Source organism: Artibeus jamaicensis, unplaced genomic scaffold (assembly GCF_021234435.1).
Source record: "Artibeus jamaicensis isolate MK-2021 breed Jamaican fruit bat unplaced genomic scaffold, CSHL_Jam_final contig_1998, whole genome shotgun sequence".
NCBI lineage: Eukaryota > Metazoa > Chordata > Mammalia > Chiroptera > Phyllostomidae > Artibeus > Artibeus jamaicensis.
The window spans coordinates 16494712-16522345 of record NW_026521407.1 but is presented as its reverse complement, the minus strand read 5'-3'; the positions used below and the strand labels follow the sequence as shown (position 1 = coordinate 16522345).

Here is a 27634-nt window from a genome sequence, read left to right as displayed (position 1 = left end):
TACAAATACTAAGTTTAAAGGGTAAAGGAGAAAACAAAAAATAAGCTGTTTTTAAAGCTATGTATAAAACTTTGTGAAAGACTTTGAAAATCCTTACAATTTATGTGCTATTTGTCCTCTGTCTGCTTACAGACACCCTCTGAGAACTTCATCTAGTTATTCTCAGAGAGAGCTCTATATAATAATTAATAGGATCTGGTCCTTTGCATGTGCACCAGTCTGTAATGTACTTCACTAAATTTTACAAGCCTGCCAAATTCAGAAGCATAATTTACCAGCCTTCACATCCAGGATCATCTTGGGGTGAAAGAAACACTGGAAATTTTCCAGAATTCTCTGACACAGTAACTATCTACTTGTCTCTTTAGACATGTAGCTAAAAATTCTCATTTCTCTCTTTAATATTCTTTAAAACTCTTGTGTAGTTAGCACACGAGGTAGGGCAAAAGTAGGACCTACTTCTGTCACACCGTGTATGTAACACATCAAAAGTTATCATACAAATGTACATTCAACTTGTAAATATCTCTATGAGTCAATAACTGTGATCTAATTTTAAAGATTAAAAAAAGAGAGAGAACAAGCTCAGGCGCTCCTATAAAAAGATCATGCACTATCTTACCACACTGTCTACATTCTGTCTCACCACAAGCTTTCTTTTCATATCCAAGGACAATACATCATGTTCATCAAGTATTACAACTGATGTGTTAGTGTCCTTTCTCTTTGTTTTTTTTTTTTAATTTTTTCCAAGATTTTATTTATTTATCTTTAGAGGGGAAGGAGAAAGGAGGAGAAACATCAATGTATGGTTGCCCCCTGTGCATCCCCTGCTGGGAACTGGCCTGCAACCCAGGCATGTGCCCCGACTGGGAATCGAACTGCGATCCTCTGGTTCATAGGCCTGTGCTCAATCCACTGAGCTACACCAGCCAGGGCTGGTTTTTTTTTTAAATAATAGTAATACATGGTCATGGTATATCATTTCAAACACAGAGAAAACTACATATTAGAACACAAAAATCACCTGTAATCCCACCAATCAGAATACTTTAACTCTTTCCAATATTTAATATACATATTCATACATGTGTCTGTTATATGCAGTGCATAAAATTTCATAACTAGCATTTTCTCCTTAATATTTTATCATGACCATCATCACTATTTTAAAAATTCTTCAAGAACATAATCTCAACATGGCTATATCATAATTTACCTAATTTATCCATTACCACTCTTTGAGAGACACTTGTGCACAGACACCTTTATCATCTGATTACTTTTGATTATCGTCTGAATTAAGATGATTCCCCTACGTAGAATTAAGATACCAAAAGGTTCCACCCTTCTGAAGACCCTTCATGCCAACAGCCCCCCAGCAGCACGCCAACTTAGTCTGCCACCAGTGCTCATTTCATGTTGGAGGTGTCTGTGGGCCCCTCCATACTGGCTTTAGAAGCCTGTCCAAGGTGCTCTTGAAGTAAGTTTTCATCCACTAATTTCTTGATCAGAATCTGACCTCCACAAGTTTGTAGGGTTTCTTCTTTTTTCATTGAGACAAATTTCTATTTAAGATAGTATTTTAAAAACAATAATCCATAAGCTTATTGATCTTATTCTTATAAACTTTTAAGTTCTGTTTCACCCCAGTACTAATGACTTAGTGTTCTTTCATAAGGAAAAAGAAACCACAATAACATAAATAAAATACATGCATACTAAAAATCTGAATAATGCACAGGATACAATCCACTGTCCTTGTTATTTAATAACTAACCATTTCATTACAACTGTCTACAGACACAACTGATAAGTCTTTTAAGAGACCATCAATAGGCCACAATATAAAGCCTTAGAGTAATGAAAATTATGATATTCTATCTAACTTTGTAAATCTTACATGTAATTAATTTGAATAAAGTACTCTCCAAAAGCTAAATCATATTTAGTCTATAAATGGAGTAACACAAGGCACCCTTAAGTTTTTACTTTTCCTTTTCTGAACATATCCTTCAATGAGTGTTCAATATCTATCATTAATATTCATGATAAGGTACTAATAAGGCAGCTTGGGAAAAAAAAATATGTTGGTTAGGCTGCATTTAAAGAGAAAACTCCTCATAAAAATGTGTTCATGCCTCATAACCATGGTTCAATTTTTAAGGCTAGTTCCATTTTATTAAAAAGCAGAATGCTACTACCAAGTATAACAACTGTTTCATTAACATCCTCCTTCGCTTGAACCTTCATTTCTCAGATTAGTTTTCCTGTAATAATTCAAGTAAGTTTTCGATCTAAACACTTGGTCTTAACCTGTGGGACATGGGTAAAATGTAAAATATGTTAAAGCATTATAAAATGCTAAAAAGGCCCTGACTGGTGTAGTTCAGTGGATTGAGCACGGACCTGAGAACCAGAGGATCGCAGTTCAATTCCCAGTCAGGGCACGTGCCTGGGTTGCAGGCCAGTTCCCAGCAGGGGACCCACGAGAGGAAACCATACATTGATATTTCTCTCCCTCTCTCCTTCCCTTCCCCTCTAAAGATAATTAAAATCTTTTTAAGAAATGCTAAAAAGTATTTTTTTTCTTATCAAATAGTTTCCCTGAAGATCTAAACTGTCTCATTCTTAATACAGAAACCTCCTGAAGAGCAGACGCCACATGTCTGTACTCCCAACACCTGGCAGAGTCCTGTGGAAATGACTATACACTGGACACTAGGGCTGCCGAGATGAGAGAGACACGCTTCTTGCCTTAAGAAGCTCATATACATTCTCGGATAAGATCAAATTCAAGAAGTTCATCATCACCAAGCCCTTATTATATGAAATGTTAAAGGGACTTATCTAAGAAAAAGAAGATAAAAAATATGAACAATGAAAGGACAGCAAACTCACAGTTATTAACAACCACACCTAAAACAAAAGCAAACTAAGAGGACAGCTAGATCAGGAGCAGAACCACGTGGAGGGGTAGCAAGAGGGGAGTCGAAGGAAGAGAAGTGGGGAGAAGGTACAGAAAATAAGTAGCATAGACGGTAGGTAGAAAATAGATAGAGGGGAGAGCAGGAATAGTAGGGGAAATATAGAATCTAAAGAACTTGAGACATGTGGTCATAAACTAAAGGGGGAAACGGTGGGGGAGGGGGTGTGCAGGGTGAGGGCAATGAAGGGGGAGAATAGAACAACTGTAATGGCATAATCAATAAAATTTTTTTAAACTTTAAAAAAAAAGAAGCAGCTCATATACAGCTACTGAATAACCACCATTTTACTACCTGTCTTCACAGAGGCACACCTCCCTTTTCAAAATGAAAGATACCATCCATAAGGGAGATTAACCAAAAAAAAAAGTGTTTCTAATAAAACTTACTTGCTAACTTCTTTATACTGGGCTATCTCCTCAATGTAAAGAAGGTCATGCAACCGTGACTGATAGTTGGTTTTGGTCAATGATTTGTCTAAAACAGACTGGGTAAATAGCTGGTCAGCAGAAAGAGGAATTTGGTATCTGATAAGAAGGCTCTTCTCCAAATCAGTAGTTTCATTAGGTTCGAAATCTATAATAGTCTTAGAAGAAGAATCCCAGCGCTTAGCTGTGGTTATTAGCTGTTGTTTTGCATGCATCAGGTATTCAAGATCTAGATGGAAACAAAAAACACATTTATAAAAGAACACAACATTAAAATTCTTAAATAATGCACTGTATACTTTGGTAAGAGGGTTGTATATGTTAAAGCTAAAATTCTTAAAAACAGAACACTATAAAAACCCATTTGACAGAGTACTGTCCCCATATCAGAAATATTTTTTGTCTAGCTTAACAAAATAACAAATAGGAATCCATATAAAAAACATCTTTCTTTACATCAGGCTAGGACATACCAGAAACCATTATTAACACTTAAAAAATACAGATTAACACTGAGAACTTAACTCTCAGTCAACAGAAATCTGATCTGCAGAAAAAAGATATAATCAATTCTTCATAACACAAAAATCTATCAGGTGACAATCACTTTTTTCCTCCTCCTACCAATATCTATCCATTTACAAAAAAAGAGAAAAAGAAAATTGTGAAAGGTTAGATCTTTTCTTGTATAGTAAAGCACAGGGAAACTCTGAAAGTCAACCTACAACAAACAAAAATCTTTTTTAAAATATTCATGAAAAATACTGCTCATTCCATATTAAAATTCAATATGATGTACTATTCAAATACCACTTTTCTAAAAAAGTCAGTTTAGCCTCAGTTGAATTATACTGTAAGTAGGGCACAATGTCGAAATGAATGAATGTTCAAGTCCGACACCTCTGGAAAAAAATGCAGAATACCAGCCCAGGGTGAAATGTGTCGTAACGCAAATTCTGAGCACGTGGGCAGCCTCACTCTGTCTGCAGTGCATATTACTTTTTGTTGGTGGAGCATACATACACCTATAAATATGAAACTTAACCAAAAAAAAAGCTGCTTAACTGACTAAGCAGGCCAAGATCCAGTTTTCACATAATGTAATTTCACAACTCAAAGTTAAAATTTAAGGAAAAAAAATAATAAAAAGCTTAAACAGAGATCAGTTAGCCTCTGAAGTACAAAGACAAGTGATCTTGTGCTACTTTTGAAATGAGAGCATAATGCATAACAGCCATGTTTTGCTTAATGAGAGATTTTGCTACATTAAGTGTTAAAATTACAAACATACAGCCATCCACCAAGAGGAATTTCTCAGTATTAGAAAACAACTTATCCTAATATCTTAAGATTAAAATATAAAGGCCTTAATTTAAATGTAAAAATGTAATGAAAAGAAAAACAGTAATTGCCCTAGTTCCTAACCTTTGCTCCTTGCATTTTTACAACATGCCAGTTTCATTATTTCTCAATGGCAACATAAATTATAACTATAATCATCAATCTCTAAAGATTGTCTGCTCATTAAAAATTAGCATTTTAAAAATACTCTTGATGAGACAATGATGGTCTGTTTTTGCAGTAGCCTCAGAAGTACAGTTGACCCTGAATAAAGGTTTGAATAGTGTAGGTTCATTTATACACAGATTTTTTTCAGTAAATACTATAAATGTACCTTTTTTTCCTTATAATTTTCCTAACACTGTCTTTCTCTAGCTTACTTTAAGAATACTGTATACAATACATATGCAAAATATGTCATATATATATTTTATATATATATAACACACACACACATATATATATATATATATACATGTTCCTAATTTACTATTTAAATCAGTTGGAGATCATTTTTAAGTCACACTAAACTTTAATGTGAGTGTTAACATACATTGCTAGACTCAAAGTAGAAAAATATATAATATCAAATTGCCAAATCTAAATATAAGAATTCCTTTTCAACATGTAGCTTTCAGATATTCAAAGCAGAATTCCAAATCAATTTGGCCAAGGAAAAATTTTCCATTACCCAAAGTTGTGGTATAAATTAGATAATGTGGTTTGTTTTCTGAGCAAGGGGAAAATTCATTAACTTCTTTCTTTTGTAGATGTCTTTTAGCATACATTTTGAGAAGCACATCTTTAATCCAAAACAACTTTTTAGAACCTGAATGATACCAACAAGGCAAAAAAAAATGAGCAAAACAAAGTTAAAGTTACACGTTTCCCAGTTTGCAGGATTGCCAAATTCATTCATGACCTGCAAACAAAGAAGGCTTGAAAGCTTTGTGTAAAAAACAAAAATACCTGTGGGTGTTTTTTCCCCAATTTAAACCTGAATTAACTAAAGTAGGATTTTTAGTTCAATAATGAATAATAAATTATAAATATCTTCTATGTAACTTGCAGATTTGAAATTTCAAGGAGTAATATACTAATGTAACTAAGTTCCATGACCAATTCAGTTTGACAGATAATGAGCCTTTAATTACCGAGGTGCACTGTGAATCTCTAAGAGGAAAATAAAGCATGCACGTGTTTTCTAAAATGTGTTTGGACATATAACACTTCACCTATCATTAATGTGTACAACACTTATTAATTTCTGTAGAACATAGTCTTGAAAATATTGAGCTAATCGATAATCCACCACAGTCCAAATTTATAACTTTATGGAAGAGAAATATATATTCTCAGCATAAACTGAAGGATAAAAACTTAAACCATCAAGTATCAGTAATAAAGACATTTCCTATTCAAATTCTAGTTTCCCACCATCACTGCAATTTTTTGCATGTGTAGAAATCAAATTTATGTGATACAATTTATAATGTTATCAAAACTGTATGGAAACATGATAAAGCCCAGACCTAATTTCCCCAGTGCATTTTTCACCAACATGTACATAGAATAACACTTTTCCCCTAATTCTAGGCCAACAAAGATAAATAATGAACTGGCTGAGGCTGGAGGTGAAATGAGCCAAACTGTCAGTTATGTCATCACCAACTGAACAAGGTTCCCCTGTTCTCATTACTGTCATGTCTCTGACTGTTACCCACACAAATATTCCAGGAAAAGATAAAACTGGGAAACCCACATTTTACATTTTTATTATTTCAGAATGTTTTAGAAAATTATGATTTCACATAATGTTTTGCCCTTAATTTTTTCTGATGACAAACACTCTGCTATAATAATCAAAAAACACTAACTACTACTAAGATAGACACAGGAAACAAATGTTACTGTTTATATCCTACTTTCATTCCTCCAAAATTCTGTTGGGGACTCTGTACACAGTCACACTGAAACAAATATAGTCACACAATAAAACATTTAAGAACTTGACAAGAACATCAAGATATTCAATGACTTCAATATTAAGAGTATAGAAAATATCTGACATAGAACTAAAACTCAGAACAACAGGTCAGCTAATTTAAGTAATGAGAAAACAACCAACCAAATGTCATCTGGCTTGCCTAAACCTAGATTTAAGTTTTCCTTTTATAATGTTAAAGTCTTGTATCATAAAATATGTTTTGCTTATTTTCTATTATTCTCTTGTAATATTTATTTTTCCTGTCCTTGAAAAATAGATTTTGCTATGTGAAACTTTTAATGTATGCAATTAGTTCAAGAAAATGCTTAACCTTTTCAATTATTTTCCATAACATAACTACATAAAACTAAAACCTTGTTTAAAGAAAATTGTTTAAAGTTAAGCAATTCCATGCTTAACTTTTTCAATTATTTTCCATAACTACATAAAACTAAAACCTTGTTTAAAAGAAAATAAGCAAATATATTTAAACTGCAAAGAGGTCATTTAATAAAAGACACAGTATTATTAAAAAGGAGCCAGGTATGGTATTGGTTCCAAATGGGAGGATATCCTTGTCTGCATTAATTCCCTCTACCACATCTGAATGAAACATAAAAGTTATTATGTTTTCAAGCTGATACATTAGAAACATCAGAAATGAGACTCTCACCAGGCGTTTTGGACTTTTGGACTTCTCGTCCACTCCCTACACTACATTGCATTCTCTTGCCAAGATCTGTAGGTGCTGTGGTCTTGGTTAAGACCACATGTCTGTTCTTTAGTCCCTCTGCTACACTGGTCTCAGTCCTAATTTAAAAAAGAAATTCCTCCTCCTCTCTTCCTACTTTCTTCATTCTGTTTGTAAGCCAGAAATTATCCTAATCATGGCCAATGATAAAGATCATAGCTACAATTTACTAAATGCCCGCTATGTGCTAGATACTATGCAAGGCTCATTTCTAGTCCTCACAACAATCCTCTAAGGCAGGTATTAGTACTAGCCCCATTTACAGATGTCTCCACATGAAGCTCAAAGATGTTAAGCACCCTCCCCAGTCACACAAGTAATAAGCAGAAATCGGGATGCAAACCCAACTCTACTTGACTCTGAAGTCTGCCCACTCCTCTTTTTCTCCAACTAGAAAAGTAGAACATATCTGAGGAAAACCAGCCAAAGGGTCCTCCATCTCTCAAATCCATGACGGTGCCCTGAAATCCTCTTCATCACTATTTTCTCTCATTATCATCTATTTTAACGGAATCATTTTCTTTTTTTATTGTACATATTTAATACTTTATATTATTAAACAGGCTTTAGTACACTAGCAGATTCTTTTTTAACATTTTTATTGTTGTTCAAGCAGTTTTCTGCTTTTTTCCTCCCCCCTGCCCCACCTCCCTCCTCTGTTTCCACACACCCCTCCCCCCCTCCTTGTTATGTCCATGTGTCCTTTATATTGTTCCTGCAAACTCTTTAACCTTTTCCCCTGAAATTCCCTCCTCCTCTCCCCACTCTGGTTACTGTCAGCCTGTTCTCAATTTCAGTGTCTTTGGTTATATTTTGCTTGCTTGTTCATTTTATTGATTAGGTTCCTGTTAAAGGTGAGATCATACAGTATTTGTCTTTCACTGCCTGGTTTATTTCACCTAGCATAATGCTCTCCAGTTCCAGCCATGCTGTCCCAAAGCACAGGAGCTCCTTTCTTCTGCTGCATAGAATTCCATTGTGTAAATGTACAATGCCTGGATCAAAATGTTTTTTTGATCCAGTCACCTACTGATGGGCACTTTGGTTGCTTCCAGCACTTGTCTACTGTAAATTGTGCTGCTATGAACACTGGGGTGCATACGTGCTTTTGGATTGGTGTTTCAGGGTTCTTAGGATATAATCCTTGCAGTGGAATTGCTAGGTCAAAAGGCAGTTCCATTTTCAGTTTTTTAAAGAAATTTCATACTGTTTTCCATAGTGGTTGTACCAGTCTACAATCCCAGCAACAGTGCACTAGGGTTCCTTTTTCTCCCCAACCTCTCCAACACTTGTTTGTTGCTTTGTTTATGATGGCCATTCTGACCAGTGTGAAGTGGTATCTCATTGTGGTCTGAATTTGCATCTTTCTGATAGTTAGCAATACTGAGCATCTTTTCATGTGTCTCTGGACCCTATGTCCTCCTTGGAGAAGTGTCTGTTCAAATCCATTGCCCATTTTTTAATTGGGTTGCTTGCCTTCTTAGAGTGGAGTTCTGTGAGTTCTTTATCTATTTTGGAGATCAATCCTTTATCCAAGGTATTATTGGCAAATATATTTTCCCATATGGTTGGTTCTTTTCATTTTAATGCTGTTTTCTTTAGCCGTGCAGAAGCTTTTTATTTTGATGAGATCCTATTTGTTTATTCTTTCTTTCCTTTATTTATGTCCCTTGCTCTAGGGGACATATCAGTAAAAATATGGCTGCATGGAATATCTGAGATATTCCTGCCTATGTTCTCTAGGGCTACAATGGTGTCACAACTTATATTTAAATCTTTTATCCACCTTGAATTTACTCTTGACTAGCACGGATCCTTCACAACACAAATTATTTCTATGAGAAGTGAGTCATCAGTTACAATCCATAAATCTAAAAGCAAACTTTTAAAACACAACCACATGTAAGCCAAAACATCTTTTCAGAGTTCTATTTGAGGAGGGGATGCATGTTGGTCTTTCCTTATGATTTAAATCTCCTTGTGACTAAAAAAGGTTGCCTTCTAGATCTCTCAAGTTTTAGTCTCTAAAAGCAGCTTACTAGTACCAGAGTAGGCAAACCATGGCATGCAAGGCGAATCCAGTCTGCTTCTGTTTTTGAAGACAAAGTTTTCTTGGAACACAGTCATGCCCATTCACTTACATATTGTCTATGGCTGCTTTGTCACTAAAATAGAGTCAAGCAATTCTGACAGAAATTATCTGCCCTGCAACACAAAGTATTTACTATCTGGCCCATTATAGGAAAAAATTATATTGGTGAATATAAACCAAATATTTTCATGTTGTCCACTATATATCTATTTGGCTATAGGAAATAACATTTTGATTTCAAACAGTACTAAGATGACAAAAACAATACAACAGAGTAAAAACAAGTAAAAGAAATCAAAGTGAGAAATCAGAGTAAAATGAAGTCTGGGGAATATATATATTAGTATATATACAAGAAAACCATGTATAATTGTTCAATTTGGACACAAATGTTGCCTTAAACTAACTAGCAGCTCAAGTGAAGAAGGAGACAGAACCAGTTCCACCTGTTTACTATGTCCAAAAAATTAAATCCTAGCATTTGCTCACAAAAACAACAACAACTTTTAGTTCTTATAAATGAGTGTGGTACAAAGGAAAATACATCCTCCCCAATATGGTGACTTTCAGTCGATCCAAAAGCAAGTTTCATACAGCTCTACTATATAAGTGTTTGTTAAATACCTAGTGTTTGTTAATTAAAATAAAGCACCTATAAATCCAACCAAAAGCCAAAGAAATATTGGCTAACGTGGCCTTTCCTTGTCCCTTTGGATATTGGCATAAAGTTTAGGGACACGCAGCAATACAACATACGAGGAAATTCATCATCCTCTACAAGTGCTTATAAGCTGAAACCAGGGGCTTCTTCCCAAGGACACAGAGCAGATTCTATCGGAGGCGCCTGGGTTTCCTTTACACTAGGGAATGTACAAAACCAGCTTATGAAAGCTTGTGTTTAGGACTTTTCATTCAGAGATAATGCACTAAAATCATCAAGGTTAACTGGTCAGGCAGGCAGACATGGAAATACAGACACTTTTAGGTGTACTCACGATTACTATTAAAATTATATTCTACCCAAACTAACATTAAAAGGTTTTACTGTGCTAAAATCATCTTACTTTAGAAATGAAGTTGGTTGGAAGACCAAAACAGACCTGATCATCTACTCAGATGAGTCTGGGGAATCTCAAAGTGAGCTTCGCCTGATGACTGCATGAAGAGAAAGGGCATAATGTGAGCCATTCTAATCCTACTGTACAGTAAATGAGTCAATTAACTTGGGCTTTTTTTCCTTATTATTCCCTTCCTATCTGTGGAACATATAGGGGCAATACATATCTCTCAATGTTGCTATGATAGTGCCTTCTAATACACCGTATCAGGGGAAAAAAGTCTAAATATTACCTTCTGTAGAAGCTGCATCAATCATTACTCTTTGCATGAGTACTGGTTCCAATCCAAAGTCGAAAACTATGGTTTGGCGAAAAGTTCCAAATATTTCTGTGTTAAATGCTATCCCGACTTTATACACGTAATGATCTAATCCATTTTGGGCCATCTTCCCTCCTATCCATTCTTGACAGTTTTCTGGGACTTCTTGTGATACCTGGGTAGTACTATCTCCGGCAGATATTGCAATGATACTAAAATGAGGACGATGAGCATCATAAAGCAATGCTACACGAGACAGCATTCTTGCAGGCTACAAGGAAGTTAAAATAATTCATTGAGTACAAGGGGGTGAAAATCCAAATGTAATTGGGCTCTTTAATGAAAATATTTCCATAAGGGACTTTTTACTTTCCCACGCTTCTAAAGATACTATGTTAAAAATACAAATTGTGCTCATAAGCCATTTAAGAAAAAAAATCAGAATAGTTTAAAAAACTGTTGTTAAAATGATATACTTATGATGTCAATTTTACCTTAATAAAGCTGAAATTTCTAGAAGTGATATATTTATGCTATGTCGCTAGCTCCCCTGCTCTTTCTGTGATATGTTCACCTTTCACTGTGGCAAAGGCTATCACCTTGTACGACCTCCAACTTTCCACACATACCCTTGGCCTAAAAAAGTTTTATCTAGCCTCAAGTAGGGAGTCTTCACAGGCAGGCAGTTACCCCTGAAAGTACTGGATTGGGTTCAAGGCCGAAGCTGAAATGCCCAGATTTTTCATCCCAAGATGCAGATGGTAACAGTGGAAGGAACACCACCAAAAAAGTACATAAAACTTTCCACTGTGTATATTCACAACAATTTTTACTTTGCTTCATTGTTAAACTTTGAATGTTATAACTCAAGATGGAAAGTACTGCCAAATGTTTCATATTAAAACCCCATTATTACAGAATTTATGATTTCATCAAATCAAATATAAAAGCAAGGTATCACTGTTTAAAAATCTTAGCACTGCCAGATTAAACAATTCAACTTTTAAATAGCTAATTATAAGCCATGAACCCCATCCTGCGTTTCAAATTTGGAAGACAACATGCCAAAGACCTCTTTACCAAATAAATAAATAAATAAATAAATAAATAAATAAATAAGCAAGCAAGCATCTAAACATCTACAAAAATTTTATCTCAAATCTTTAAAAAAAAGTGCCTTTAATGATCAAAATATAGAAATACATTTTAGCACAATGTAGAAAACCTACATTGAAATACACTTAGATAAAACATTCTCGATGCTCTTTTAACACAGAGATTTAAAGGTCAAAAAAAAGCTTTACGAAAACTGGAAAAAATTTACATTCTTTAAGTAGCACAAAATTCATACCTTACAGGTGAGAGCAAAGGTCCATGTCTGGCGAGACTTTTTGGTGTTGACGGTAACCGTCAGATCAGGTGTGTGCTCCACCTTTACTCCTTCTATACATTCGCTGAGCTGAAAATGGAGCACAACCAACGTTTCAGTGTTGTCCCTAACGGCATGTGCAAAACTTCTGGCATAGTCAATGACTGTCAACAGTAAGATGTAATGAAACTGCTTACAAAGCAACGTATCTTATACATTAATTTCCAGTTGTTTATATAAGAATAAAATATAATAAAGAGGCATTAAGAAACTAAACAATAAAAATGGCAATAAAACCTCCCTGAATGAAAATAAATTAACATAATATCTGCAAATCTAAAAAAAATGGCTTAATTCTATTCTTTATTTAGCAAATGGCTCTACTTTAGCTACTAAAAAACACTTTATATCAAGAATCAAGTTCTTTATATATAGAAAATAATGAAATAACCAAAATATAGCACAAAATAAAGTCAAGACTCAAACAAGGTCATTATTGAAAACAAACAAACAAAAAATGCAGTTTATTTTCCTCACCACTTTCTCAGGAGATAATGAATTCATCCACTTTTCTATCAAGGTTTCCATGTAACTGCCTGAGAACTGTTTATTCTCATTTTGCTGTTTCAATTTTATCAACCGGGAAGCATATCTTTTCTGCCATTCTGCTAGTTCTTCCTGGGAATGTGCTGAAGTACACTGCGCACCATACCTACAGATTCCTTGCTCTAAAAATCTAAGTAGAATAGGAAAGACTGTTTTATCATATACTTTGTCGGACCATTTAAAAGATAAACTTTCAGCATTTGCCCTCCAACTCTTCAATAACAAAACTCAATCTCCTGAAAGGCCATATTTATCACACTGTTTTGCACAGAGGAGGAAGAAGAGGTTTAAAGAACATTTACAGTATTTCATCAGAACAGCAACTCCCCATATTCACTGACCTTCTTTTTTGGAATAAGGGGGTGCTAAAGCAGAGCATAATCATAACCACCCCCACACTCAAAAACCACCACTGAAGTGGTAGCTTCCTTTGTGATATAACAACTCTGTTAGACGATTCCTCTTAGAGCAGAATTTTTTACAGCAACACTGACATCAAGTGGAGCAGTCCATCAAACACAGGTATACCCTACTTCCCAAAATGATACGACCTGAAGAAAATGTTCCACAAAGAAGGTCATTCTGAAGAAACTTAAATATATTATTAAATTATCAATTTTAAGGCTTCTACTTTTCACCTTTACTCTTTTCTATGTTACTATTACCTATATTTCATTGAAAATATTAGATTATCTTAATTTGCTTAAAGTTTTAAATAAATCAAAAACACAAGTTTTATATTAGAATCATGATCAATAGATTTAATTCTTCAATAGGTAAATTCAAAACTGTTCATTTTAAAGGTGACAGAGCTAATGGTCTCTCAGTGTTTGTTGACTCAGAAAATTCGATGACAACTCAGTAGTCAAAACATAAAAATGCAAGACTTTGATCATTAACTTAAGTTTTAAATACTCTGCAAAATTAGGGGTCCAGCCAACTTTTAAACAATTGAAGCATAAAATAGTAAACTATAACTAGCAAAATGGAGATAAGAGTGATATTACACCACATATAATTTTTCAACTGGTAAAATATGGATAGTAAAAAATACAAAATGAACCACAGCACAATTTAAAGTAACAAATGGCTCACTCTACTGGAGAATGTGAGTGTAAATAAAGTTCTTCTTGATGATAAACAAAGCACTTGAGCTTAAATTATACTATTTATTAAGTCCTCTTATGTTTCATAAAACATGTTTAAAATCATTTGTGTTTCTCTTAAGTACATCTTATGAGCCGAATATTTCTTTATCTTTGTTTTGTTTTAGATTCTCCTAAAAATTAAAGGTTTGATATTCTCATTTAGACTATAAATTTTTGTATATTTCCTTTGCATAACCAGATTATGGTCTGCCTCTCCTACAACAGGATGCTTTCAGGATTTCAGGATTCACTACCTAGTTTATTTCTACTATAAAATCAAATCTGGTGCCTTAGCTATTCAATCATGAAAACTATATATCAAATTTGCCTTATTATCAAAAGCAATCTAGAATAATGAAATTTTGTTTCTAAAATCCCACTAGTTGCTAGCTCTTATAAAAAGAACTGACGAGTTCACCTTTCTGAATGTGATTATTTCCACCTTAATACATAATTATTAAGTTCTGAAAGGTTAGCCCTTCAAATATAAACTAATCAATAATAATTACGTGAATAAGAGATTTTTAGAAAAGTTATTGAAATAATTTAACATTTCTTCATCAGTTTTTTCTACTTCAGTTTATATAATTTTGATTACCATAAATTAGGTAAATTTCACATAAGCAGGAAACTAGCAATTAAATTCATCACATTAATCCAACTGGTATTACAAGAGACTTCCAAACAAAGTCTTAACAATCCCCATTTATATCCCTGTTTTTGTAATTAAAAGAAGGCTCATCAATATGGCTTTGACTTTTATTATTTAATGATAATGACCATTTTTTATGGCTTCTGTTTCAAATTGAAAATAAACCATTTTACTCAATCATTATACTTCTTCCTTCACATATTCTCTTCTTTAAAAAAGTGAAGGAAAATTAACTATCCTTTGAATAAAGACATGTCATGGGTTTAAAAAAAATTTCACATTACCTTTTACACAAAGTATATTCCTCGCTGCTTGTGATTCCCCTAGGTGGTGGGCGGAAATGCCAACCATTACAAGATCCTAGAGAGTAATCAGGATATAGTCTTATCATTTGAGGCTTGCTAATAATTCTGATATTTTAATGTGTAAGAAATTCTATAAACCCTCCACACACATCATCCCAGATGATGTAAAAAGAATATGATATATGTGCCCCTACCAAAAAAAGTAAATGAACAATCAAGTGAGTTAAATTAACCATATGAAACTTAAAAATCACTGAAGAAGTGGTTACCAAGCAGCTAAATCAAATCTATGACCCTGACTCTATCCTAGCAACCAGTGGGCTTATTTCCAGTGCCGTCTCTTTTCTAACTAAAGGGAGGGTTGGGGAAGGGGGGGGGGACATTGGCATGCCTGTCATTTCTTAAGTATGAGATGTGTCTCTATTAGCAATACCTCAGGAATGAGAAAATTATGTATCTTGGAAGGAAATTTTGTAGAACAAATTCCAGTACTGCATATTGAGTGAGAATAAGCCCCACATTACTAACCTCGTTCCTTAGGATTTGTCTGACACATACATGTCATTGTTTAAAGTAATCGTTTTTTACAGTTGAAATAAAATTCAAAAAGTTAAATTCTGAGGTAGGAGCTAAAAACTAACATTTGTTTACTTTTGAATACAATGAGTTTTGATTCATTTAGATAAAAGATTCCAAATAAACCAAGGAAAATGAGGCTTAAGAGAAAAAAAGACTAGATCAAGTTACACAGGCTGAACAGTGGCAAATTTTCAAGGACTTTAGAGCCATTTTCTGTTCCCTAACAAGTCATTGTGCCTCCCTGCCCCCACCAAAAAATAAAGATACTCAGCCAGGTTGAATTTAAAGCAGTATTTCATCCCTTACTATCTATGTGATTGGGAAAATCACTGAACCTTAGTAAATACAGTTTTACCACCTCTCAAAAGGATGGAGAAGGGCTCTAAGGAGCCAGTACACATTTTTGTGAAAGCCACTAAGCAGTACGCAGCATCTAAGAAGCATTCAGTGAACGCTGGTCTCTCTTCCCTATCATCCCCTAGCAAGAGAAGATTGTAAGGGGGGCAGAACAACTCAGTTTACAGATCAGAATTTCCAAAAAGTAGTAATTGTACTAGCCTGGGATAAAAAGAGAAGAGAAAAGCTCCCGCCCCCCTCCTAAGGATCGCTAAGAATGAATTTTAAATTTAGAACTACATGGGGGCAAGAGAATGGAATAGATGTCCTCTGCAGTTCACTCCTACCACCATTACTCCATTATTCTAAAAAGGGGGCCAGTGGGAAAAAATTGCTTTCATCCACATCTATTTTTTAAAGTTAAATTTTTTTATTTTTATATTCTCTCTTATACCTCCATTTACAAGTACTACAACTCAGTCAATTTCCTCCCAGTAATCAATAACAAAGCAATGCCCAGAATCACAGCTACCAGAAGTTACAGAGTTTGGTACTTACCATCTTCTAAGTCTTCTATGTGATATCCAGAGAGGACGTTACTAGTTGCCGTCTGCAATTTTTCAAATGAAAGATATTTTTATAATAAGAAACATCCAGTTGCATGTTGAATTAAACTCGGACATTTTCAGTATTTTTTAAAGCTTGAGTTTGAATACTGAGAAAGTTTCAACATTAATATTTCAAATATTTTTTGCTCTTTGCTCCATGTTTAATTATATTCAAACACAGAAAAGAAATACTTGTATGGCCCTCATTAAGGAGACTGATAGAGACTTCCTCCATCAAAATTACCTGCTAGCAAAAGAAGGGACATCTAAGTCCCCGGTCCTAAACCCCATGGAGCAGCACCTTCCGTGCACACACTCATTTCACTCTCCCCTTCCTAACACCCAGAGAATGATCAGCTAGCAAGGTACCTGTTATGTGTCAAGTGAAGTGCCCCCACCTGGGGGCCTGGGAGCACAGCCTGCCAAGTCCCCGTCACTCTGACTTCCTGGTTTTCTTGACTCCCTTGGCGCAGATAAATCCCCAATCTGTCCCTTGGGCCCTAACTTTACTCTAAGCTCCACACCCACAACTCCAACTGAGTGCCAGCCACTTTTATTAACTATTCTACAGCATTTTACGTGTCAGAGCCACTGTCAACAGCCTGCAACTGCCCCTTCACATAATGCCCCTCAGAGGATCTGGCACATACCGGGTACTCAGTAAATGAAGGATGAATGGCTGGATGCACTTAGAATACAATACGTCCAAAACGAAACTCATTAACTTTACTGCAAATACCCTCTTTCATTGCTCCTTATCTTGTTAGTAGATTCATCTTCCCCAAAAAAGCAAGACTGAAATTATACAAGCCATCTTGAACTCTTCCTCTTCTGCACTGCTCTGAATGCTCTCCAAATTCTGCCCCGCCAGGTGCAGAATGTCTCTTATACTCTCTGCTCCCACTACCACTGTCCTAGGTAAGGCCCTCAGTACTACTTGTCTCATCTATCCTTGCACCAACTGACTGCCACCCTGTACCAACCTCTGACAGTCTTCACTTAAGTCAACCTCGTCCTTTGACCTCAGTTCCCGAACTCCTGCCTTCCTGGTTTCCCTGCAAAGTGTCAACCTCTCCTTTCCCCGCCTGGACTTCCATTACAGCACTTACTAACCCAGGCCGCCCTGTGGGTAAACTAGTTATATACATCTTGGACTGGCCCATCAGATTGTTTTTCATGAATATCTCAGCTTTCCAAAACCGACAGAACCTTGAACAGCACAAATGCACAGTAAATGCTGAACTGAATGAGAAGGAAATGGTATCCCAAGGTGAAATTTGGAACATCTCGTACCATAGGAAGAATATCATAAATTCTAATTGGGCGAAACTAACACAATAATATCACTATAATTCATATGTTGTTGATTAAATTGGACTTTTTAGGTTGGGCTGGAACTAAATCACTATAATAACTCTACTGGAAAATGCCTTCTTATTCTCAAACTACTTCCTAATAAGTTTTAAACACATCCCATTCTTTTTGTAAAATGAGGACTGTATATAAGAATATGTAAGCTAACAAATCCATTTTAATTGTTCACATTACAAGGATTCTATGCTTACAAAAAAGATATGTAAGATCTCTTTAAATTGTACAAGCAAGCTCTACATGCCACAGTCCCACACTGGCCCTTAACAATGATTCCATCTACACAGAATATAACATAAAAGCTAAAACCTGACTTGGTATAAATTTAAAGTATCCCCTCTAAAGAATTTATCAAAATGAATTTATCAAATGCACAAAAAGATGGGAATAAAATGGTCATAAAAGGAAGGCTAAAGTACTTAAAAGTGTTAGAAGGGAAACACATGGTGTGTTTCCAGCTTTAGCATCTGTGGCAGTCCCTTCCTTTACAGTAAGGTAAGCCTTGCCCTTAGCAGATGCCCAATGATCTTCCAAAGTTTAATACACAACACTTACTAGCGAGACTGAGTTAAACTCTTTCCAAAGACATCCAATGAAATAGTCTTACCTCTGTTTCTGTGAGAAGTGTTTTTAGTCTTGTTAAATCTTTTGTTACCATCCCATTCTGAAAGAGTAAATGAAAGAGGAAAAAACTGACTGGCATATTAGTTCTTTACTGTGGAGACTTAATTCCTCAGCTGTTTCTAAGGTTTATCTGTAAAGAAAACAATGCTGCCCTTATCTCCCACCCCTGCTACATTAATGATAATAAAGCTAACCATCCAGAAGGAAAGTTAAAAAGGTTAATTTATTACAGGCACTAGTATAAAGGACACATGGACAACAACTAAGGGGGGTGGAAATGGGAGGGAGGTGGGGAGCACTGGGGGATGGGCTGGGATGGGAGTAATAGACAGAAAACTGTACTAGAACAACAATTAAATTTTTTAAAAAAGGTTAATTTAACAGGGCAAAATATACTGTATGCCATAAAACACGGTATTCATCCTCCATAAAATGATGAAACAAACAAAAAAAAACATTGTTAAACCAATTACATAATTTACTGCCCAACAATTCCTTAGAAAATAACTAAATTACCCTCTGGCGTGGGCCACTACATTACATTTAGCAGTATATCAAGTATTTCCTAATTCCTTTTCTTTACCCAAATATATTTATTTGCAATGAAAACACAACTTTGCACCAGATTTTCACAATTTATATCAATTCAAAAGAATAAGGGGATAAAATAAAGTAGGGAATTCATGATGCACAGCAAAGTATACATATACTTTCTTGTTCTCACTGTCTGTCATTATGATTCCTAAAAAACACCAGAGAATTTTCTAACAGTTTCCAACTGTTGAGAAGAGTTACACCATCTCTTGTCTTCCAATTTCTATAATTGCCAACTCTTAAGTTCCAAAAAGTAGTCTTTCAATCATCTCAAACAAAAAACTCTAGAAAATTAGCAGGTGTGCTCAAAGCAGGGGTCTGAAGAAATGGCTCCTCAGTTTACAACACACCCAACAGGAGCTCGGGGTCACTGTGTGGAGGGCACAGAACTCATGCCCTTCCTGTGAGCAAACACCCTACATATGTTAAAAAAAAAACCTCTAGAAAATTAAAAGCTACATAACAGAATTAATTCCCAAGTCTGAATAGAACTCAAAAGCTCCATCAGAGTGGTTACGAATGTCAGCTTACTCACATATCATCTTCAGAAACAAAAGTAATTATTACTTAGTTTTGATAAATGTGAACATTTTAGGAAACAATTGGCTGAATTTAAGAACCCTATAAAATCATATATCCACAGGAGAATTTTAAAACATAGGCCTGGAGGGGAAGCAAAGGGAAGGAAATGGGGAACATCTGTAATCATGACAATTAAATATATAAATAGATGGATAAATAAAAAATATTTAAAACATAAGCAGAACAATAAATATTCCCAGGTTCTGTTAAATTATATCTTTAAAGAAAATTAGCTTTGGCTGGTATAACTTCGTGAATAATTGAGCCTGTGAACCAAAGAGTTGCCAGTTCAATTCCCAATCAGGGCACATGCGTGGGTTGGAGGCCAGGTCCCCAGTGGGGAGCATGTGAAAGACAACCATTCATTGACGTTTCTGTCCCTCTTTCTCCCTCCCTTCCCCTCTTTCTATAAATAAATAAATAAATAAATACAGAGAAAATTATTTAGGAGTAGGTGGAGGAGGGAGAGGGTATAAGGGGGATAAATGGTAATGCAAAAAATACAATAAAAATACATTATCTTTTTAAAGATTTTATTTATTTATTTTCAGAGGTAAAGGGAAGGCGAGAAGGAGAGAGGAAGAGAAATATCAATGTATGGTTGTCTCTCGTGTGTCCCTTGCTGGGAACTGGCCTGCAACCTAGGCATGTGCCCTGACTGGGAATCGAACCATGATCTTTGGTTTGCAGGCCCGCACTCAATCCACTGAGCTACATCATCCAGGGCACTATTTTTTAAAAAAGAAAATTATTTAGCTATCCTATACTTCCAAAGTTTTTTAAAGTACCTGCAGTTCTTTTTTTTTTAATTCCTACCCAAAGAATATGGTTTTTTAATTACTTTTAAAGAGAGAGAAAAGGCAGGGAGAGAGAGAAACATCACTGGTTACTTCCTGTACACACTCTGACTGGAAATCGAACACAACCTAGGTATGTGCCCTGACTGGGAATTGAACTCACAACTTTTTATGTATGGGATGACCTACCTAGCCAGAGCGCCCCTGAAATTCTTTTATATATATATATACATATCTATTATCTCAAACAATAAGAATCCATCAATTAAACATCAATTTGTTTAAGAGAAAAGAGTATCGCAAAGAACTGATGAACTTTCATTTCTGGAAGGAGAAAATAAGAGGAAAAATGCACACTAATTGTTTTTCCCCCACAATATTCCTCAGGAGTCAAATAAATGAATCTGTTTCAGATATTCAAAATTAGAATTCATCACCCTATGATTTCAGTCATACGGTGACTGGAATATAAAACTGAAGGCACCACCCTGACTGGTGTGGCTCAGTGGACTGAGCGCTGGCCTACAAACTGGAAGGCTGCCGGTTCCAGTCAGGGTCAGGACATACGCCGGGGTTGCAGGCCAGCTCCCCAGATGGGAGATGCGAGAGGCAACAAATCAATGTATCTCTCACTGATGTTTCTTTCACTCTCCTCTCCCCCTTCCCCTCTTTCTAAAAGTAAATAAATGAGATCTTAAGAAAAAACTGAAAGCAACAAAAAGACAATCAAACGAAAGCTCACAGACACAAACAGTATGAAGGTTACCAAAGGGAAAGGGGTGGATGGGGTAGTGGGTAGTTAAGGAGAAAGGGGTCAAATATATGGTAACAGAAGGAGATTTCACTTTGTTTGGTAAACACACAATGCAATATACTGATGTATCATAGAATTACACACTTGAAACCTATATAATTTTATTAACTATTACCATACCCATAAATTTAATTTGTAAAAAAAGCACCAAAAAGAAATTAGAGTTCATCAACGCACCAGGGACTCTCCCGTCAGTGACTTGGCAAGAATGTTGGATACGAGCTGGAGCTTTCCTTTCAGCTGCATGCAGCAAAGCACTGTCTGAAAGGCACCGCCGCCCTGGGCCAGACCCTCTCCCAGCACTGTCGGAGAAGAACAGCTATCGTCAATCACATGACATTTAGCACACATTTTTCTTGATTTTAATATTGGCACACTATCACAAGCATCATTTCCTACACATACGCTAAAAGAAAGAAATCAAGTACTAGAGGAAAGCAGTGGTGTTTCAGCTCTGTCCGAGGCATGCATAAAGACAAGAAAGAACAAAAATGTGGGACAATCCATGTATCTGACCCTCTACAGCCTAGAGCCAGTAGGATCCCACCAAAATCACAGGAAGAACTCATCTTAAAGCTCTGAGCCTATGATTTCTAGATACAAAGACTGCTTTTAAACTGCAGATACATATTCAACGAAGAAAGTTCTCACATTTTTAACAGTGATGTAAGGGACCCAGTATCATTAAAATGCTTAAGAACAGAAGCTGCCAATCTCGACATTTAATATTCCTGAGCAATAAAGAATTAGCCTTTACCAAAACCAGAAAGATTAACTAAGAACCCATTTGCCAAATGGCCATTGAAAATACTACCCAGCCCTGGCCAGCGTGGCTCAGTTGGTTGGGCGTCATCCCAAGAACACAGGGTAGCAGGTTCAATTCTGAGTCAGGGCGCATGCCTGGGTTGTGGCCCCATCCCCACATTAGAGCATGCACGCGGCGGCAGGCTGATGTCTGACTGATCTCACACATCTATGTTCGTTTGATTTCTCTCACACACGATGCTTCTCTCCCTTTCTCCTTCCCTTCCCTTCCCTCTAAAAGAAAATATTTTCCCACTAAAGAAAATATTATCCAATTGTTTGCAAGTGTTGACAGATTTAATTTTTTTTACAATCACAAGGAGCACATATTTTTAACAATACAGAATATACTCATTTATATGCCATGTCATTGAGATCATTTCTCATAGCAACTGCTAATAATGATTCAACTATCTTAGTCTCTTTTCAGTAACTGGGATATTAAGGCATTATAGTTGTTTCAAGGAAACAAAAAAATCAAAGAACATTTCAACCTCAGGTGATTATGTCACTTTTTAAAAGTATTAAATTATATCATATTTTACAAACATCTTTCATAGGTCTTTGGTTTTATACAAGGAATTTGCTGAAGCTTATTTTGCAAAAGTTCTATTATACTGATGTTCAGTACTTGCCAACATTGTATTTCCCACTTCTCTCTCTTTTTTAGACAAGAAGCAGTATTAACATAATTTCTTCCAACTGTCACCTTTAAATACTGAATACAATTCAATTTATGTCTTAGAGAATCCCACATAAAGAACTATGGCAAAGAACTAGTCAACAGTTATAAAAACCTCTCCTGTTACCGCATCATATAACGAAACTAAATTGCAATGTTTCCAATCTTGTCTCTTATTATCTTTAATTTCTTGAACAAGCTGGAAGAAAACAAAGTATGGCATAGTGTATTATTAAACTTGCCTCAGCTATAATGATTGAACTTGCCAAAAGAGATATTAAAAATATAATCTAATCCTGAGCAATTATAAACAAGCTACAATTCCTTGCAAATAAACTCTCTTCCCACCATCAGTGAAATTCTACTGTGAGCACACCCCTGTCCCTAAACTGAACTGATCCTTCGTGTCCACTGGGAATTACAAAGGGGGAAATCGGAACAGCTCAGCTATGTTGCTGCATTCGTGTCTCTACCCCTCATCATTCTTAAGTTTTTGTAATATTCTCTAACACTTGAAATACGCGTACTGGGAACAGTTTGGACCAGAAACTGAGTGATATTCGTTCAGCTGTTCGAACAATAACAGCCTGTTAGTGGTTGATAGTCTCTGGCTACCAAAAGGAGATTAACAACTAAAATATAATTGCCCTTGCTTGTAAAGAACTACCTGCAACAAGAAAGGAAATTTAAATCAAGCTTGAGGCAGTAAATGTTGAGTATTATTCTGTATTTTTTCAGAAACATGACCATGTTAGGTTATTTCTTTTATCAAGTCCTTATTTATTTCTACAATCTTGTACTGAAGAGCTTGGCCCAAACAAGGTATTTCTCTCAAATTTTTCAATAGAAAAATATTAATGACCATAAAAACTAAATCCTTTAGTCTTCAATAAAGTGAAATCATTCACCACTTGGATATAATTACACTTTCTGAACCAACACTTCAGAAACAGGATCAAAAATGAAAACAGATCACTTTTATGAATATACAAATTTATAATTTATAAATAAACTCCTTTTCTAAATATCAGCCATTTAATTTTTGGCAATAAACTTATATTTTTTCCAAAAATGTATGTCGGGGTTGGAGGAGTAATATATAAGCAGACTCCAAACAGTGGAGGGCCTAAGTCTACATAGTAACCAAAGATTAATGTTCATTTCTTGTAAGTATGAAGAAGTAAAACATAAATCAGAGTAAGAACATTGTGGCAAATCTCCCACCCATGTCTATTTGGCAAAATCAGGGTAGTCCCCCAACACTCTTCTCCTTTGCCTCCACACGTTTCCCTTGCCCTCGCTTTTCTTCCAGTTGCAATAAACAAACGCTTTTGGACATGTGGGCTGCAGCTGCGGAGGCTTATTATGCTCTTCCTACCAAGGTCTTTTATAGATAAAATGTTTCCTTTATGAAATGCTTTTGAAAAACAAAAAGCCTAACACTGTTCAGTGTTATCTAGACCTAGACCCTTCGGAATATTTCAGCTTCAAATACTCTAATACGCTTCTTCTTTTTTTTAATCCCTGTTACCTTGCTCCTTTCAATATTTGATCCTTAATTGGGTCACAAAAATCTTCATGATCTCCTTGGGTTTGCAATGAGCTTTAAAGTTAAGCTTTCATTGCGTATTTTTGGAAGTGCTCTTCCCTTCAATTATAGTTCATTGTAAAGAGGCTTGTACTCGAAGGAAGCTTCTCAATTACTTTCATACTTCAGAAACATAGGTCATTTCTCCTGGTTTATTTTCAGTGTTCCAGTTTAAATTTTAGAACTAATTCAATGTCCCTCAACTTCCTCCTTACTATACAAATATAAAATAATTATACACAGTAAAAAGCTGACAACACAGCTAAGCATAAAAACAAACCTGGAACCCAGTTCCCAGAACATCACAAAAGATTTTTATTTTATCATTTACATGCTTGAATAAACTTTTTACCTGAAGTATTGTTAAAATGATATTTGCAAAAGTAGTCTGTTATACACTGTGTGTGCATGAAAGAGAATCTGCTGTTTGCAGAGCCAACTTGCTCTTTAAAAATGAATCCTAATTTCCGAGACGCATTTGCTATATAATTACAGCAAAGTTAACCTCCATTAACTGTTCAATAACTGGATTAAGCAGTTAATTTTGTTTTCCTATTTAAAACAAAATCAATTTAACTGTATTTTTTTATGTTAAAACTCTTCCACTATCATCATTTCCATGTCAGAGACTCAACATCTTGCCATCTCTGTTGTAAGCACTCAAAGGAAATCTTGATTGTGGGAAAATCGAGACTGTTTTCAAATCCTCTGCTAAGGCACTCCAGTATTTCATTGTTTACATGGTTAACTTGCTTACTGAGAAAAACTCTGACATTTTGTTACTCTTGTGACTATTTTCTTTGCCTTACACTGAGCCACACCCTACTGGTGTGGCTCAGTGGACTGAGCACCAGCCTGTAAACCAAAAGGTTGGTGGTTTGATTCCCAGGCAGGGAACACACCTGGGTTGCAGGCCAGGTCTCCAGTAGAGGGCGTACAAAAGGCAATCATGTATGTCACACACTGATGTTTCTCTCCCTCATTTCCCCCCTCTAAAAAAGTAAATAAATAAAATCTTTAAAAAAGACTGCGCTGTGATTTCAGGTGTTCACAATAATCTTAATTTGGATCCCCTCTGGTACCCTATTTATTGAGATTTAATGAAGCAAGGTACCATTCACTTTAAATCCTCTCCTTTTGTATAAATATAATTTCAGTTAATGAAAAATTGATACTAACAAATATTTATTTCATGAATTAACAATAACATAAAATACATTTTTAAAATGACATTCATGATTATAGCTAACACCCTGCATAAATCAGAAAATATCTAAAAGAGATCATCATACAGCCATGAGACTCTTGCAATTGGGTTCACATAAGTTCAAAGACTACTGCTTACTTAAATGTCTATTGACAAAAAAAAATTTAGAGAATTACAGTTCTCAACTTAAATATTACAGAAACACTCACTCCCCTAATTTGTATTGTCCCAAAATTAGTACTCTACAACTTAACTTTTTATTTCTATCAACTTAAACATTTAAAACACTTGACAGGAATTATGAGGGAATGACAAGTGAAAGTCAAGATCCCATTCCACAAAGCCCTCAGTATCTGTTAAAGAACAAAATGTGACACAGCCATACTATGGAATACTATTGTCATAAAAAGGAATGAATTATAGATATACACAACCTTGAATGTATCTCAAATATATGGTGAGGGGAAAAAGCCATCTTAAAAGGTTATATACAGTATAATTCCATTACACAATATTTTTGAAATGACAAAATTATAAAGCTGAAGAACAGATTAATAAGGCTGGCCAGGGACTGGGGGTGGGGGAGAGGGAAAGTGGTGACTGTCTAGGGTAGCAATAGCACAAGGGAGACCTTTGTGGAAGTGGAACTACTCTGTATCTTGACTGTATTGGTGGTTACATGAATCTAAACATGATCAAATTTCCAGGTTTTGATATTATACTATAGTTATGAGATGTAACCAGTAGGGGAAAGGTATATGGGACCTCTCTGTATTATCTTTGCAACTTCCTGTGAATCTATAATTATTTCAAAATGAGAAGTTTTTAAAAATTCCTGTTGGAAAAATAAAGATTGTACACACAAAAAATTTTAAATAGTTAATGCAAAAATTAAATAATGTCTGCAAAACCCTAAAGAATATGCAGGCGAGAGTTTAGGATAAACAGAAGGAGCATGGCCTTTCAGAAAGACCTCACCTTCAAACCCACACTTCTATTCTGAACTGGCTCTACACTCTTAAGCAAATTACTTAAGCTCACAAAGCCTGTTCCTCATCTGTAAAACAGAAATGATATTACAATGTGGTTAAACAAAATAATGTATTTCAGCCCTGGCTAGTGTGGCTCAGTGGACTGAGTGCCGGCCTGCAAACCAAAGGGTCGCTGGTCAATTCCCAGTCAGGAGTACATGCCTGGGTTGCAGGCCAGGTCCCCAGTGAGGGCCACATGAGAAGCAACCACACATTGATGTTTCTCTCCCTCTCTTTCTCCCTCCCTTCCCTTCTAAGAATAAATAAAATATTTTTTAAATAAAATAATGTATTTCAGAGAGCCTGACCCAGAGATAATTCTGAATGAACAGTGTTAACCATTCATAACTAATTTAAAAAATTACCACTAAAGTCAAAATTCTTCTGAGAAGAAAGGTGGGTAAAGATGTCATTTTTCCCCCAAGGAGAGTGTAGACGGTTCAATCGAACACATATTGGTTCACCTTTTTGTTAATATAGTCGGCATCTATTCAACAGGGAAATATCACTACAATAAATGTCAACAGATGTCCCACACTCCTTATTTGTAATGGTGATCTCTTATATTAATAACACTCTCAGGGTTTAAAAATCTTGCAGTCTTATGAAAATTATTCACTGATATTTATGATGATTAAGTTTGTTCTACTATTGCATGTTGTACAACACTTTTGTAGTCGCTAAGATTTTCTTTTGATTTCACTTTCTGCATTTACCTCATTCCACTTTGTTAGTGTAAAAAGTCTAAGCTTCCTATATAAGGAATATGTGAAAGGCTGAAGAAGAATCACTGCTTCATGAACAGTTTCCTGTTATGCCCAATACAACTCATGTTCAGACAATGGAAACAGACCTGACTACCTCACTATGCAATGGCCACCAGTTTGACAGCCTGCACTATACAGAACACAACAAACAGAACTGAATTCCATGAAATTAAAGCCTATGAAGTTTATTTTCAAGATGCCCTTGAG

General features: G+C 35.5%; 1 protein-coding gene and 1 non-coding gene across 9 annotated transcripts in view; one reads left to right on the top strand and one right to left on the bottom strand.

The window, feature by feature from the left end:
- Positions 1-27634, bottom strand: part of HELZ (helicase with zinc finger) — a 145708-nt gene that overhangs the window by 86671 nt on the left and 31403 nt on the right. For 7 of the 8 annotated variants that reach the window (XM_053655530.1, XM_037128028.2, XM_053655538.1 and 4 more), the window contains 8 exons: positions 21526-21650; positions 18545-18601; positions 16517-16568; positions 15023-15098; positions 12870-13068; positions 12315-12422; positions 10937-11234; positions 3377-3644 (listed from right to left, as the gene is read on the bottom strand). In XM_053655530.1, the coding sequence (XP_053511505.1) occupies positions 3377-3644; positions 10937-11234; positions 12315-12422; positions 12870-13068; positions 15023-15098; positions 16517-16568; positions 18545-18601; positions 21526-21650 (1183 nt within the window). Of the gene's footprint in view, positions 1-3376; positions 3645-10936; positions 11235-12314; positions 12423-12869; positions 13069-15022; positions 15099-16516; positions 16569-18544; positions 18602-21525; positions 21651-27634 lie in introns of those variants that run through there. The other variant, XM_053655545.1, reaches the window with a different exon arrangement.
- On the top strand, positions 19452-19579 carry LOC119036379 (small nucleolar RNA SNORA11). The gene has a single exon (XR_005079985.2). It is a non-coding gene; the product is annotated as a small nucleolar RNA SNORA11 (small nucleolar RNA).